This window comes from Pan paniscus, chromosome 11 (genome assembly GCF_029289425.2).
Source record: "Pan paniscus chromosome 11, NHGRI_mPanPan1-v2.0_pri, whole genome shotgun sequence".
NCBI classification, from domain to species: Eukaryota; Metazoa; Chordata; class Mammalia; order Primates; family Hominidae; genus Pan; species Pan paniscus.
In genome coordinates this window covers 26,739,091-26,754,641 of record NC_073260.2, presented here as the reverse complement: position 1 = coordinate 26,754,641, position 15,551 = coordinate 26,739,091, and the positions used below count along the sequence as shown (strand labels likewise).

The 15,551-nt window shown below is 42.8% G+C and overlaps 2 protein-coding genes across 8 annotated transcripts in view; one reads left to right on the top strand and one right to left on the bottom strand.

The window, feature by feature from the left end:
* Positions 1–15,551, top strand: part of KIAA1958 (KIAA1958 ortholog) — a 209,893-nt gene that overhangs the window by 190,505 nt on the left and 3,837 nt on the right. The window lies entirely within an intron of this gene.
* INIP (INTS3 and NABP interacting protein) overlaps positions 3,254–15,551 on the bottom strand; it is a 34,139-nt gene continuing 21,841 nt past the window's right edge. For 5 of the 7 annotated variants that reach the window (XM_057303136.2, XM_003810852.7, XM_055117242.2 and 2 more), the window contains 3 exons: positions 13,424–13,526; positions 8,829–8,919; positions 3,254–6,969 (listed from right to left, as the gene is read on the bottom strand). In XM_057303136.2, the coding sequence (XP_057159119.1) occupies positions 6,840–6,969; positions 8,829–8,919; positions 13,424–13,526 (324 nt within the window). In that variant the 3' untranslated portion in view covers positions 3,254–6,839. The remainder of the gene's footprint in view (positions 6,970–8,828; positions 8,920–13,423; positions 13,527–15,551) is intronic. The other 2 variants (XM_057303137.2, XM_057303138.2) reach the window with 2 other exon arrangements.

Here is a 15,551-nt window from a genome sequence, read left to right as displayed (position 1 = left end):
ACAGCCAGAAGGCAAACATATCAGCTTACCTCCTCCTGAGAGGTACCAAAGACCTACAGATTTCCTGAGAAAGCAGGGTATCAGGAAGAAGAGTGGAGACAAAGGGGACAGTGGGAATGACTTGGAAATACTAGAGATATTTTGGTGATTGAACCAAAGGAATTCCAGAGATACTAAGAGGGAAATCACCAGGAAAGGCCGTGTCGTGGAAGGGTTCAGGTCAGCAGGTAGGTGCAGGGGAGATGAGTGAACAGACGCAAGGGCAAGGGAGGCAACTGACCTGGGTGGTGATTAACAAAGGTGTCAGGAAGGCAGCAGAGGCAGCATGGTGTGGGCTTGAGGAGGGACTGGTGTACTGGAGTTTGGCTTAGATGTGTGGCTAAGAGGCTAGCAAGTTAGTACACTTCGTATGAGGGTAGTTCTATGACAAGTGACAAAAACCTACTTCAATCCAGCTTAAACAGTAACAAGGATTTATGACCTCCCCTCACTGGGCATTCCACAGGAAGGGGAGCTAGCACCTAGGGACTGTTGGGCTCCGCAGCCCAATGATGTCATCAAGGGCCCAGTTTCTTTGCGTTTCTCTGCTGTACCTTTTAGAGTGGTGGCTTCATTTTAAAACTTGCTCCACTTCATGGTCACAAGGTGGCTGCAAAAAACACAGGACAATCTGCTTCCTTTTGCATATCTAGAGAGAGAGTCCCTTTTCATAATGTCTCAGAAAGGTGACTGCCTCTTTTCCATAAGCGCAGCAAACCCCTCCTGGAGTCTCATTTGAGCAACGCCTCCAATCCTAAACCAATTCCCGTGGTGTGGAAATACCACATGCTGACTGGTGTGGGCACGAGTTACCTGAGGCAATCACTGTGGCAATAAGGAATGACCCTGACTGGTTCGGAGCATGTAAGGCCCATTCCTGTTGTTGGGGCACTGTTGGCTTCCCCTGAAGGACAACGGCTGTTGGGGAAGGAACGTGGCCAATACAGATCTGAGTAATGTTAGGAAGTGGGAAAGTCATGCTGAATAGAGTTCTAAAATATCCACTTCACTACCTCACTGAGCTCTTGGGAAAATTAAATTAATATTTTGTGAGGACGCCTTGCTTTTTCCTTTTTTTTTTTTTTTTGAGACCGGGTCTCACTCTGTCGCCCAGCCTGGAGTGCATTGGCGCCATCTCGGCTCACTGCAACCTCCACCTCCCAGGTTCAAGCGATTCTCCTGCCTCAGCCTCTCGAGTAGCTGGGACTACAGGTGCGTGCCACCACATCTGGCTGATTTTTTGTATTTTTAGTAGAGATGGGGTTTCACCGTGTTAGCCAGGATGGTCTCAATCTCCTGAACTCGTGATGCCCCGCCTCAGCCTCCCAAAGTGCTGGAATTACCACACCCCGCCGCTTTTTCCTTCTTAAAAGGCTTTTGGAGTTAGAGATACAGAAGAAAACTGGAGGAAAGAAAGGTAGATAGGGGAGGGAGGTGAGCAGAGAGAAATTTGGGGAAGGACCCAACAACTAAATGCAAGAGAAAGCGAAGACAGATGGGGCTGGAGTTGAAAGGCAGATGTAAACAGAACACACCTGTCTCTGAATTTGCAGACATGAAGAGTAATATTCTTTTAGTACCTCACATGTTCCGCTTTCCCAAGAGCTGATGAGGGCTGGATGGGTTCATCTCTGTACCTGCCTATGCCCACAAATGTTCAATGTCTCCCCGCTGTGTACCAAGCTAAAGAGGTCTGGCGCACCCTGGAATTCCAGATGCTCTGGAATGGATCTAGCCTCCGGTTAGCCTCATTTCCAGTTATCTGCCTAGACATGTCTCTCTGTGCTCCAGCCAAATCGAGCTTTTGGTCTCCCCACAACGCCCCCAAACCTGCTTTCCTCCTGCCTCTGTGCAGGTGTTTCCTTTGCTTTGAATGTTGCTCTTTTTTTTTTTTTTTTTTTTGAGACGGAGTCTGGCTCTGTCTCCCAGGCTGGAGTCCAGTGGCTCGATCTCAGCTCACTGCAAGCTCCGCCTCCCGGGTTCCCGCCATTCTCCTGCCTCAGCCTCCCGAGTAGCTGGGACTACAGGCACCCACCACCGCACCCAGCTAATTTTTTTTTTTTTTTGTATTTTTTAGTAGAGACGGGGGTTTCACCGTGTTAGCCAGGATGGTCTCGATCTCCTGACCTCGTGATCCGCCCGCCTTGGCCTCCCAAAGTGCTGGGATTACAGGCGTGAGCCACCGCGCCTGGCCGAATGTTGCTCTTTTTCCTGGCTGAAACCGTCTCATCTTGGAAGCCAAGTTCCAGTGCTTGTTCTGATGTAGCTTTTATTGGTCCTTTCGGGCTCTTGTCCCCATTCTCTCCTCTCCAGGCTGCTCCTAGGATTAGTTTTTAGTGTGCTTATCTCAACCAATCTAGATTGTCAGACTCTTGAGGACAGTGACTGTCCTCCTTCTCTTCCTCATTGTCCATGTTCATTATTTGCACATTTTTTAAAAGCCTGTGGCCAGCCAGGTGCGGTGGCTCAGACCTGTAATCCCAGCACTTTGGGAGGCCGAAGCAGGTGGATCACTTAAGGCCAGGAGTTGGAGAACCAGCCTGGCCAACATGGCAAAACCCCGTCTCTACTAAAAACATAAAAAATTAGCTGGGCGTGGTGGCGCACACCTGTAATTCCAGCTACTCAGGAGGCTGTGGCATGGGAATCACTTGAAACTGGGAGGCAGAGGTTGCAGTGAGCTGAGATGCTGCCATTGCACTCCAGTCTGGGCAACAAGAGTGAGACCCTGTAAAAAAAAAAAAAAAAAAAAAAAAAAGCCTGTGGCTGAGCATGGTGGCACACACCTATAGTCACAGCTACTTGGGAGGCTGAGGTGGGAGGATCACTTGAGCCCAGTGTCCAGCCTGGGCAACACAGTGAGACCCCATCTCTTTAAAAAAGAATCGTGGGTATCAACTGTGTAGAAGTCACCATGGATATAGAGGTGAATAAGAAAAGCACTCAGCAAATACTTGTTGCATTTATTGCTGTTGAAATGGGACTTGTGCTCGCTGATGGGATTCCAGTAGAGGGGTTCAACTGCACTAATGAATTGATACTCTCTCTCATTATCTTCTATTCTCCATGTAACCATATTTTCCAAATCCTTTGCCTCAAGAGGCTTTAAACACATGTAAAGGCTGAGCTTCTGTTGCCAAAGTGAAGCAAATAACTGAGACAACTTAATGAAACAGTTTATAGATTGTTCAGGAAAACAAATATGCCTTTGAAATCACTAAGTCATTTCAGTTTTTATTCCAGGGTCATACAAAGCACTGACATCTGTGTTATTTAGAAGCGGCTTTCAAAACTTTTTTTGCCATAACTCACAGTAAAAAAAAATACATTTTATATTGCAACTCAAGTCTATAAATTCTTTCATTCCTTCAACATATTGAACACCTACTATATGCCAAATATATTTTATGTGGAATACAGTAGTGAACGAAGTAAAAGAGGAAGAGAGGAAAGGAGGAAGAGAAGGAAATAAACAAAAATTCTTGCTCTCTAAGACTTTACATACTAGTGGAACAGACAATAGACAAAATAAGTAAGCCAGATGCAGTGGCTCACACCTGTAATCTCAGCACTTTAGGAGGCCAAGGTGGGAGGATCGAGAGGACTGCTTGAGGCCAAGAGTTCAAGACCAGCCTGGGCAACATAGCAAGACGCTGTCTCTACAAAAATTAAAAAAAAAAAAAAATTAGCTGGGCATGGTGGCATGTGCCTGTAGTCTCAGCTACTTGGGAGGCTAAGGGTTGAGGATTGCTTGAGCCCAGGGATTCAAGGAGTCTTGCAGTGAGCTATGATTATACCACTGCACTCCAGCCTGGACGACAGAGCAAGACTGTCTCTTCAAAAACCAACAAAATACGAAGTAAAATATACACATACAGGAACACACAGAAACAGAATATTCATGAGGCAAAACCACCTATTTCTATATGCAGTACACTCAGATGTTTTTGATTTTTCCAGAAAAAAATGCTGGTCAATCCTGTTAAACCATTAAGTTGGCTTCTCAACTCAGTAATGGGTTGAGGCTTTTGCACTTTGAAAAACACTAGTCTAGACAATTTCTGACATGGGCAGAGCATGTGCTTGTTCTCACCTTATGGAGGGAGGAACATACAAAGATATTAACTGAGTTCCTCAAATTCACCCATGATCTGAGGGAAGCAATGCTGACCTCCACCTGAGGGCTTCCCAGTCCACTGCTGCCCTTTCCCTCACCCTCTGCAGTGCCTGCTCTTCTCTTCTCATTCTGAAACCTTGCTCTGCATGTGGAGCAGCTCTTCCTTCCCTCGTCAGGTAAAAATCACATGAATACTTCTAAGCCTAGCCAGACTGCACTACGTTCCAGGATGCCTCTCTCAGGCCACTACTGCATTCTGGCTCACTTGATTGATTGATTTAGAGACAGGGTCTCACTCTGTTGCCAAGTTGTGCAATCATGGCCCACTGCAGCCTCAACCTCCCAGGCTCAAGCAATCCTCCCACCTCAGCCTCCCGAGTGGCTGGGACTCTATGCATGCACCAGCACACCTAGCCAATCTTTTTTTTTTTTTTTTTTTTTTTTTTTAATTTTTTAGTAGAGACAGGGGTCTCACTATGTTGCCTAGGCTGTGGCTTGCTTTATAACTATTGGTGTACCAGAATAGGATCCTCTGCACGGTGACCTCCTAAAAGAGCAGGTACCAGTCACCTTTGTGTCCCCCAAAGCACAGTGCTTTATCTGTAGGTATTAATAAATACATAGGAAATTGAATTGAATTTGTAACTCAAAGCAGAGGGGTGGAGAGAAGTGCTTCCTAGCCAGGAATACAGGATTTAGGCCATATCTATTTAAAAGACTAACAGACTAGAAAGGATAACACTGGTAAAAAGATCTCTTTACCTGAGCTACAAAAGTCATACATTAGGTAGAGGCTTCAATAGTGTAGAAAATATACTAATGTGTTATCTCCCTAGAGACAGATTTAGAACCATGTCAGTTATGTTGCAGATGACAGAGAACAGAAACCTAGTGAAATCAACTCAAGACAATGAGGGCTACCATAAGGAGGCCCAAGGAGTAGTTGGATGGACCTGAGGAAGGACAGGAGCCAGAGGCCCCCTGAAGAGCTCTGCGCCGCAGAAGTAAGGCTATCCTCGCTGCAATGGTGACCATTACAATGGGGACAGTTGCCACCTCATCAAAATGAAGGAAATCAGTTCAAATTCTCAAAAAAACCTACATGGCACAGCCAATTCTAGAATTGTCCACTCTTGCTTCACTTGGTTTGAGTAGGATGGGGCTGTGTGTTTGAAAACATCTAAGGAAGAAAGGGGGGAACAAACTCTCTGAAAAGAAAGTAGAACTTTCACTAAATATTGACCCAAACTGGAATTTTCAGTTTTACGCTACCACCAGAGAGGATGGGACTCAAGGCCAAGATAAGGTCAGTTACAAAAAGTTATATAAAATACTGTATCTGTGATACAGTGTGAAATATCATTTCAATCCTATTAAAAGTTAAAAAAATGTAGATTTTAGCTAAATGACCTCTAAGTTTCAGGGATCTACAAACCCATGCGTGTATAAATATATCACGAAAATCTGTACAAGATATTTCATAGAATTCTCTATCTCCTGGTTTTCAGACTTTATTTTGAATCAGATTCTAATTCTGTAGGACTAGGGTAGGGTAGTGGGACTGCATACTTAAATAAGCACCCCAGATACTGCTAAAGATGGGTCAAGTTGAGAGACTTTCTTAACCTAATCCCTTCCTACTTAAAGTAATTAAAAAGGAGCTCGACTTGCATAAGTTTTCTTTTTCTTTTTTTCTTTGAGACGAAGACTCACTGTCACCCAGGCTGGAGTGCAGTGACACCATCTCAGCTCACTGCAACCCCTGCCTCCCAGGTTCAAGCGATTCTCCTGCCTCAGCCTCCTGAGTAGCTGGGATTACAGGTGTGTGCCACCACACATGGCTAATTTTTTATACTTTTAGTAGAGACAGGGTTTCACCATGTTGGCCAGGCTGGTCTCAAACTCCTGATCTCAAGTGATCTGCCCGCCTTGGCCTCCCAAAGTGCTGGGATTACAGGTGTGAGGCACCGTGCCCAGCCAAAAAGTTTTCAGTTAGAACAAAAATGGAAAATAGAACCACACAAACTCATCATTTATGTGGTAACACTAAATAAGAGGATGTACAAATTAAAAACCTACCACATTTCCTATTATTTTTAATTGCATCTAGTCACAACATTTATAAGAGCATATGTTTATAAAAGATGGTTAAGACTGGTTAGTAATTTATTCTTGAGGTTTGTTTTAAAGTGAAAAAGGGGGAAGTAGTTATAAGTCCAGAAAGAATATTTCAGGATGATACATGTTGACTATAAACTCAAAAGGTATACTGATAGCAATCCTATAAACAGCAATATGGATGCAATTGATTTAAGCCTATTAGTTCATTTTTTAAAAGCAGCCTTGTTTCTTTAAAGTTAAGTACTATAAATGATTCTTGAAAATCTACTGTGGACATGATATATTCAGTCAAACTTGCTAGGAGTTGGGGAATGACTTCGTGACCATCCAGTTCAGAGTCTGATTGAGAGTTAAACAGCATTACAAAAAAGTTACAGTCACGGTACATAATCAATTTCTTGGACGATACAGCTTCCACAGCTCTCATCATCCTGGTTATTCTTCTTTCAGCTTTCACTTACACATTCCTTTCTTTCAGACAAACAAAAATATCAAAGTTCATCAAAATTCTTAAAGTCACAGTTCATGTAGCACTGAATGATAGTAGCTTTGGCATCTGATATTACAAAGTCACTTTTCCATCGCAAATGTTTTCTTCATTCTGGGTCAAGGCGAGGTAAAACAGGAAGAATAAGGTTCCCAAATGCAGAGTCTTGAGTGATGAAGTATCCAGATGAATGTGCATGAGCATGCTGGGAAAGATTAAAACAAAAAGGCAATTAAGCTGTTAAATAGAGTCACAGTTCTTCGACCAAGGCATTAAAATTACTCTTTCTGAATGCTTGAGACCAAATTTATTTGTTTATTCATTTATTTTTCATTGTTATGGCTGAGATGGAATTTATTTTAAAATCAGTTCTTGGCTGGGCGTGGTGGCTCACACCGGTAATCCCAGCACTTTGGGAGGCTGAGGTGGGCGGATCACGAGGTCAGGAGATCGAGACCATCCTGGCTAACACGGTGAAACCCCGTCTCTACTAAAAATACAAAAAAGTTAGCCAGGCGTGGTGGCAGGTGCTTGTAGTCCCAGCTACTCAGGAGGCTGAGGCAGGAGAATGGCATGAACCCGGGAGGTGGAGCTTGCAGTGAGCAGAGCTCGCACCACTGCACTCCAGCCTGGGCGACAGAGTGAGACTCCATCTCAAATAAATAAATAAATAAATAAATAAATCAGTTTTTCTGCTGCTAGTTGTGTTTAAATAGACAGGAAATGGACAGTAATACAGAATCTGGGTTAACAAGTTACACCAAGTACTCATTTATCATCCTCTCTCTCTACCCTGTGATCATCCTCAGTCAATAAATGACTCAAAGACATGAACTGTTTTGTTCCTTCCAGTGAGGAAAACAAGTATCAAAGATCCCAAAGTACTCTGATCTTGGTCAACAAACCAGGAACTTGAGAAAGAAGGGTAGTAGTTGGAAGGAGAGGGGGGAAAAGGCAGTGAGATTACTGGTGATTAAAATACCAACATTTGGTAGAGAATGTTGGAATGAAAATAACAGAAAACCGCCAGTAACTTCCCTCTGTCATTAAAAAGAAAAAAAAAGACTGTTTTTAAGTCATCTAAAGTGAATGGAGGGCTGGGCAATGGTGGCTCACACCTGTAATCCCAACACTTTGGGTGACTGAGGTGGGAGGATCATTTGAGGCCAGGAGTTTGAGACCAGTCTGGGCAACACAGTGAGACCCCATCTCTACAAAAAATTAAAAAATTAGCTAGGCACAGTGGCATGTGCCTGTAGTCCCAGCTACTTAGGAGCCTGAGGCAAGAAGATTACTTGAACCCAGGAGTTCGAGGTTACAGTAAGCTATGATGGCACCATTGCACTCCAGCCTGGGTGACAGAGCATGAGACCTTGTCTCTAAAAAATAGATAAATAAAATAAAATAAAGTGAGATGGTCATAATGTTCCTTCCAATTCTGGGATTCTAAGGTTTAAAAATACAAGTGATTAAATTATGCCTATGAAAAAAAAATGTCCAAAGTCTCTAGAAATCTTAAATTATTCAGGATGAGACTATAACACTAAAACTATTTATTACTCTGAAGAGTATTTTTTTTAACTGATGAAGCACCACATTTCTAGTCCTATAGTAAGAGTTAGCTATGAAATATTTCCTGCACAACAGTTGTGCTGAGCATTTAAAAAAAAAATCCAGGCAACAATAATAAACTAATACAACTATCAAAGGATGTAATGACATGATAGATTTGAAAAAAAAATGCATGTACTATTTAGCCAGTTCTATTTTTAAGATGATTCCTGTCCAGCCAAATATGCTAGACTCTTTTGTGCACAAGCAATCCCTTGGCATGTAGAAGCACAGAATCAATCATGACCGAGTCAACACCATAAAAGATACTTTCATTACTGCTGCACTGGTCCTTCAAATCCTCTGGGCTTGACTGAACATCAGCAAACCATTGCAATTATGTGTGGAACATTTTTATTGATATTGCTCCACTGAAATATAAAATAACTATGTGCTGGCTTCTGAGATCCAGGAAACCTCCACCGAGGCAAGAATGTCAGTTACACTGCTCACCTGCAAAGCTGCCTTCTGTTGGGCTGCAATATGCTGCTGCTCAGCGTGATCCCGGAAGTCCTTATTAAGAGAGGGTCTCGAGAGTGCAATGCTAAAATGGGAATCTTGGTTACTCGGCTGCTTAAGGCAGAAACATCCTTACTTTTTTTTGGATGGTAGTAAATTATCTTCTTTTTTTTAAATTGAGGTATCCTTGACAAAAACTGTATATACTTCCAGTGTACAATATGATGTTTTAGTATTTGTATTTGTTGTGAAATGGTTAAATCAAGCTAATTAACATATCCATCACCTCGCATACTTACCATTTTTGGTTGTGGAACATTTAAGATCTCTTAGCAATTTTCTTAGCAAAAAATTCTCTTAGCAATTTTCAAGTATGTATCATTAACTATAGTCACTATGCTATACAGTAAATCTCTTAAAGAGATGTCCTTACTTCTGAATCACAACTTTTCATTATATATTCTTTATAGGGGTAAAAAAAAACCTCCAAGAATAAGTCTTTTTTCCTTCTCTCACTATCTTCATGAATTTATATAAGAAAGTCTATGTTATTTACTGAGATTTTAAATGGTCTGGAAAATGTTATAAAATGTAGACCTTATCCTAACAGTAATAGGAGACCTCCAAAGAGTGTTAGGCAGCAGGGGAGTGACATGATCAGAAGTATCACCCTCTTGGCCAGGCGTGGTGGCTCATGCCTGTAATCCCAGGACTTTGGGAGTCCGAGGCAGGAGGATCATTTGAGCCCAGGAGTTCAAGACCAGCCTGGGCAATATAGTGAGACCCCATCTCTACAAAAATAAGATTAACCAGGTATGGTGGCATGTGCCTGCGATTCCAGCTATGTGGGAGGCTGAGATGGGAGGATCGATTAAGCTTGGGAGGTCTGGAGATGGTGCCACTGCACTCCAGCCTGGGTGAGAGTGAGACCCTGTCTCAAAAAAAAGAACTATCATCCTGTAGTTCAGAAAGACCACTACTGCACTACTGTGGCAGACAGTGTTGGTCACCTCCTCAACAGCTGTTTGTCTCCTTTCCTCCTTGCTGATGGAACCCAAACTTGGTTCAATTATCAGTGGTCACATGCTTCAAGGCAGGCCAGGCTCATGCCCCAGGGGGTAGACCTTGATTGATGTAAGACAATGTCATTCCCCTAGCTGGTTTCTGGTTTAGGCAAGAGAAAGGTACATAATCTGGGCAACCAGACTTGATGGGTGTCTACAGGAAGGCTTCTGAGAGTGTTTTCCTCACTCTTACAAATGGGACACACCATAGGAACCTTTCAGGCTTTTTCCTCTACAGGTGGCTCAGTGCGGGGTGATGCCTAAGCCACTGCAGTCATATTCTGGCCTGAGGGAGCCACTGACCCATGGGGTAAAGCAGAAAGGAAAGATGAATGAAGCTGCATCACTAATGATATTGTGGCCACTGAATTAAGCTACTCTGGAACTACCTTATCTTCACACTCTTGGTTAACAGATACCCAAATGTTTATGCCAATTTTGTTATATTTCTGTTACTTCCCGATTAAAGCTTGCTAAATGACACAACTGATGAATGTATTCAAGAAGCGTAAGACCACAGGAACTCTGAAGCAGTTATAATAATTGAGGCAAGAAATGAGAGTGGCCAGGAATCAGGATAGCATCAGTAGCAATGAAGAAAATGGACAGATGTGAGACACCTTTTAAAGTATAATCACAAGAGAATGGTGAATGCTTGGAGATGAAAGTGAAAGGAATGGTAAACAACTGAAGTTCACATTTCTGACTTTGTAACTAGTAGATGGCAGCCTGAACCATTTACTGAGACAGGATACACAAGAATATTCAGTAGCTGATTGGAGAGCGGGGAGAATGAGTTCAGGTTGGGACATACTACATTTGAAATGCCTGTGGACATCAAAGTGGAGACATCCAGGAGGCAGAGGTGGTGCCTAGAAGAAAGGACAGACTAGAGCTGCAAATGCGTTAAGTGATTAGCACGTAAATAACAGCATGTGGGAAAAGATGCAACTGTCCAGTGAAAATAGGCAGGCTAGGAAGCCTGGTCTAGAACAGAATTCGAAGGGCTGTCAGCATTCAAGGGACAAATAGAGAAATGTCCACAGAAGAAATCAAGATAGTCTCCTCCTACTGTGTTTTACATTCTCCGGTGAGCAAATGGAAGCCAAGAGAGTACTTTAAGAGAGTGGGCCGGGTGCAGTGGCTCACGCCTGTAATCCCAGCACTTTGGGAGGCCAAGGTGGGTGGATCACTTGAGGCCAGGAGTTTGAGACCAGCCTGGCCAACATGGCAAAACCCCATCTCTACTAAAATTACAAAAATTTGCTGGGTGTGGTGGCATACGCCTGTAATCCCAGCTACTTGGGAGGCTGAGGCACGAGAATCACTTGAACATGGGAGGCAGAGGTTGCAGTGAGCCAAGATCGTGACACTGCATTCCAGCCTGCACAGCAGAGACCCTGTCTCAAAAAAAAAAAAAAAAAAGAAAAAGAAAAGAAAGAAAGTGATCAGTGGTGTCAAATAACGCTAAGATGTCTGATAAGAAAAGGACTCTGGTCTGCCAGATTTAGCCCAAGAAGGTTACAAGAGACCTAGGCAAGAACATTTTCTTTGATGGAGGGCCTGGAAGTCAGACTGCAGTGGGTTGAGGCATCAATAAGTGAGAAAGTAAAGATGAGTACAGACAATTGCTTTAAGAGAAAGACAGAAGAGAGTTAGGGTGGTGGTGGCTGAAGGGGATAATGGATCTTTTTTGTTTGTTTGTTTTAGACAGTCTTACTGTATCATCCAGGCTGGATTGCAGTGGTGCAATCAGCTGATTGCAGCCCCAACCTCCCAGGCTCAGGTGAACCTCCCACCCCAGCCTCCCAGGTAGCTGGCACTACAGGCATGCACCACCATGGCTAGCTAATTTTTTGTATTTTTTGTAGAGATGGGTCTTGCCACGTTGCCCAGGCTGCTCTAGAGCTGCTGGGCTCAAGTGATCCACCCACCTTAGCCTCCAAAAATGCTGGGATTACAGGCGTGAGCCACCATGCCCGGCAATAATGGATCTGAGGGAAGATACTAAATATGGCAGAGACTGAATACCTATAATAAAGATCATCGAGCTACCTAAATTTGGCCTACTTTGCAGAATGATTAAAAAGTGGGGCACTAGCAGCAATTGCAGTAATAAAAAACCATACAAAACTCAAAAAGAAAAAAAGGCTATAAGGGCTAGGTGCAGTGACTAACGCTTGTAATCCCAGCACTTTGGGAGGCCGAGGCAGGAGGATCACTTGAGGCCAGGAGTTTGAGACCAGCCTGGGCAACACAAGACCTCACTTGTCTCTACTAAAAAACAAAAAAATTAGCCAGGTGTGGTAGGGTGCACCTGTAGTGTGAGATACTCAGGGGCGATCACCTGAGCCCAGGAGACTCAGGATGTAGTGAGTTATGATTGTGCCACTCCACTCCACTCTAGGTGACAGAGTAAGACCCTGCCTCAAAAAAAAAAAAAAAAAGTCTGAAGGCTATGAAGTCTATAGGGAAAATTAAATATTCTAGTTAGAATGTTTACAATTTAATCAACTAAACAGTTTGTTAAAAGTCTGACTAGGAAATGAAGGGAACCAGAATATGTCACCTAAAATATGCTTCTTTGATATAAAAATTATTTTTGAGCTGAAAGCAATTAAGAAGCAGCTCAGTTAATAGGGTTGCTTAAAAATAAAAATAAAAGGCAGCAGCAAACTGAGGAAAAGCTCTCTCTCTCCCCTACCCACTTTCTGCCTAAAGATAGGATAGAACTTCTCCTCTACTGGAGACAACTCTAGACTCTTAGCCTAGGGACAGCGGCAGAGGACTCTGCCAACAAGCCTTACTCCATTCGTTTTCTCCATATATTTACCTTCTCAGTTTCCCACCCCAAGAAGCCTAAAATCCCTTTTGTTTGTGCCACATTTATTGTTCTTTGTTGAAGATGCTATATAAGTAGAGTTCTAAGCCATGATTTTGAGTTATAAGGTTTCTCCCTTGTGGCGTGTGCTGCATGCACTCATAAACTTGTTTTTCTCTTGTGAATCTGTCTTTTCTTACAGAGATCCCTCCCAGTAAGAACTAAGTTGGGCACAGGTAAAATTTAGCCTCCCCTATACAAAGAAAACACAATGAATAGATTGCAGTGTTAAAAATCATTGCCAGCCAATTTGAATTATTTGGTCCAAGAAATTTTTATATCACTGAATATAAAAACCACATTATAGGCCAGGCACGGTGGGTCACGCCTGTAATCCCAGCACTTTGGGAGACCAAGGCGGGTGGATCACCTGAGGTCAGGAGTTCAAGACCAGCCTAACCAACATGGTGAAACCCCGTCTCTACTAAAAATACAAAAATTAGCTGGGTGTCGTGGCAGGTGCCTATAATCCCAGCTACTCGGGAGGCTGAGGCAGGAGAATTGCTAGAACCCGGGAGGCGGAGGCTGCAATGAGCCGAGATTGCACCATTGCACTCCAGCCTGGGGGACAGGGCGAGACTCCGTCTCAAAACAAAACAAAACAAAACAAAACAAACAAAAAACCCACATTATAGTGTCAATACCTAGCTCCAGGATGATTTGTTGAAGACTGGTTCTGCATAAGTAGTTTTCTTTTCTCTTTGTCCAGTTCTGCCAAGATTGCAACTCTATTTTTGTTTTGAAAACCTAAAAAAAAGAGGGGAATAGGAGAAAAGGGAGAAAGAAAGAGAGAGTAATAAGAAACATTTTAGACCTATTTTTATAACCTAAGTCATCTAGAACCAAGAAAGCAAAACTCCTATTCTCTAACATGATAATGAATTCACCAGTAAGTACTTTCCCTAAATGGTTACTTCTTCCCTCCTACTTCCCAGCAACTTTAACAGCATAATTCATGAATACTTAAGCAGAATATAATATCAAATCATATTATATTTAAAGTGTAGCTGAGGACTTTTAAGACTTAGTTCTACAGAATTTTAATCACCAAGGTATAAGTTACAGCATTTGTTTTTTAACAAAATCTTTGAGGACCCAAATGCTGCAGGGGCCTGTGCAGTCTCTATCCTGCAGAGTCAATCTTTGGGAGGGCAGATGTTCTTAGTCTTCTATTTGAAGCCTCTTCCTGCATGCCTTTTTCATGGGGGAAAAAGCAGTAAACATACTCAGATCAAAATATTTCTTTTTCTCAACTGCTTCCATTCAGATATGTTGGACAATTTTTCAAGGAACATGTCAAAGAATTTCAACTGACCAGAAAGCAATTCTGAGAAAGAAATGGAGCGTAACTGACAGGATACAAAGAGATATGGCCTTTGTCAAATACTTAATACTGGGCTGGATTTTCAGCTTCAAACTTACATAAGATATAGGGTAGAGGTTGCCAAGTTATGGCCCAGTAGCAACTCCTAGCTATATTTTAAAAATCAGAATTAAATACTAACATGTAAACATTGAGAAACTGTACACTAATTTCTCAGATTCCTAGCTTCTCTTGAAATATATCTCAAGATCTGGCAACAAATGATCTATATGCCCCCATGGCAACAATTCACCAGAACTAAGAAATAGTTGTCCCCTTTAGCTGGGCACTCTCCAGCTCATTACAATCCTTATCACCTTGTTTACATTATCTGTAAGAATTTGAGTTTCTGATCCCTAATTTAGAAAAACAAAAAGAAAGATTAAAGGACTGGAAAACAGAACTACAGAAAAAAAAAAAAAAAAAGATAAGGACGATGATGGCTCAGGAGACTGGAATCATTAGGCCAGAAGAATGAATATGGGAGGAAAGCACATTTTCCAAGCAGAGCAGACCTAGGCACTCCTAAGGGTACCCACATGAAGGAGTCTAAGAATTTTATACTGATTATAAACAGGAAGAATTAGGTGGTAGGATGCAAACTTTTTCCTCTCCTCGGGAGAGGAGCAGAGACTAGCTAGGGATGGTGTAGGCTGTAGAAGGAGTATTCATACTCCTTTTGCAGTGTTTTCAGCTAAATCTGTTCTTCAATCAGGCATTAGCATACTGTCTGTGGCCAGGATTCTGGGCAAAATAAACCTCTGGCACATTCATTTCTGTCATCTCCCATTTTCCCCTCTCTGCCCACCCATGCTATGTCATCAAACTCTAGTAATAGCAGACTCCCTCTATTTGGATAAGATAATTCATTAAAGAAGAAGAAGAGGAAGAAGAGGAGGAAGAGGAGGAGGAGGAGGAAGGGAGAGGAGGAGGGGAGGGGGAGGGGGAGGAGGAGGAGAAGAAGAAGGAGAAGAAGAAGGATAAGAAGGAGAAGAAGAAGGAGAAGAAGAAGGAGAAGAAGAAGAAGAAGAAGACATGCCAGAATGTATTAAGCCAGGGTGTTGCTCTGTAGCCCAGGCTGGAGTGCAGTGGTGTGATCATATCTCACTGCAGCCTCAAACTCCTGGGCTCGAGCGATCCTCCTGCCTCAGTCTCCCAAGTTGCTAAGACTACAGGTGTGAGCCAGCATGCCCTACTAATTTTTGTTTTTTTTTTTGTAGAGACAGGATTTCACCATGTTGCCCAGGCTGGTCTTGAACTCCTGGGCTCAAGCGATCCTCCCACCTTAGTCTCACAAAGTGCTAGGATTGCAGGTGTGAGCAACTGAGCTCAGCCCATTGTGGTCTTTCTGAAGAGAGTTTTCTAAGCCTTCCAGGGTATTGATCATTTACTTTCATCCTAACTCCAAT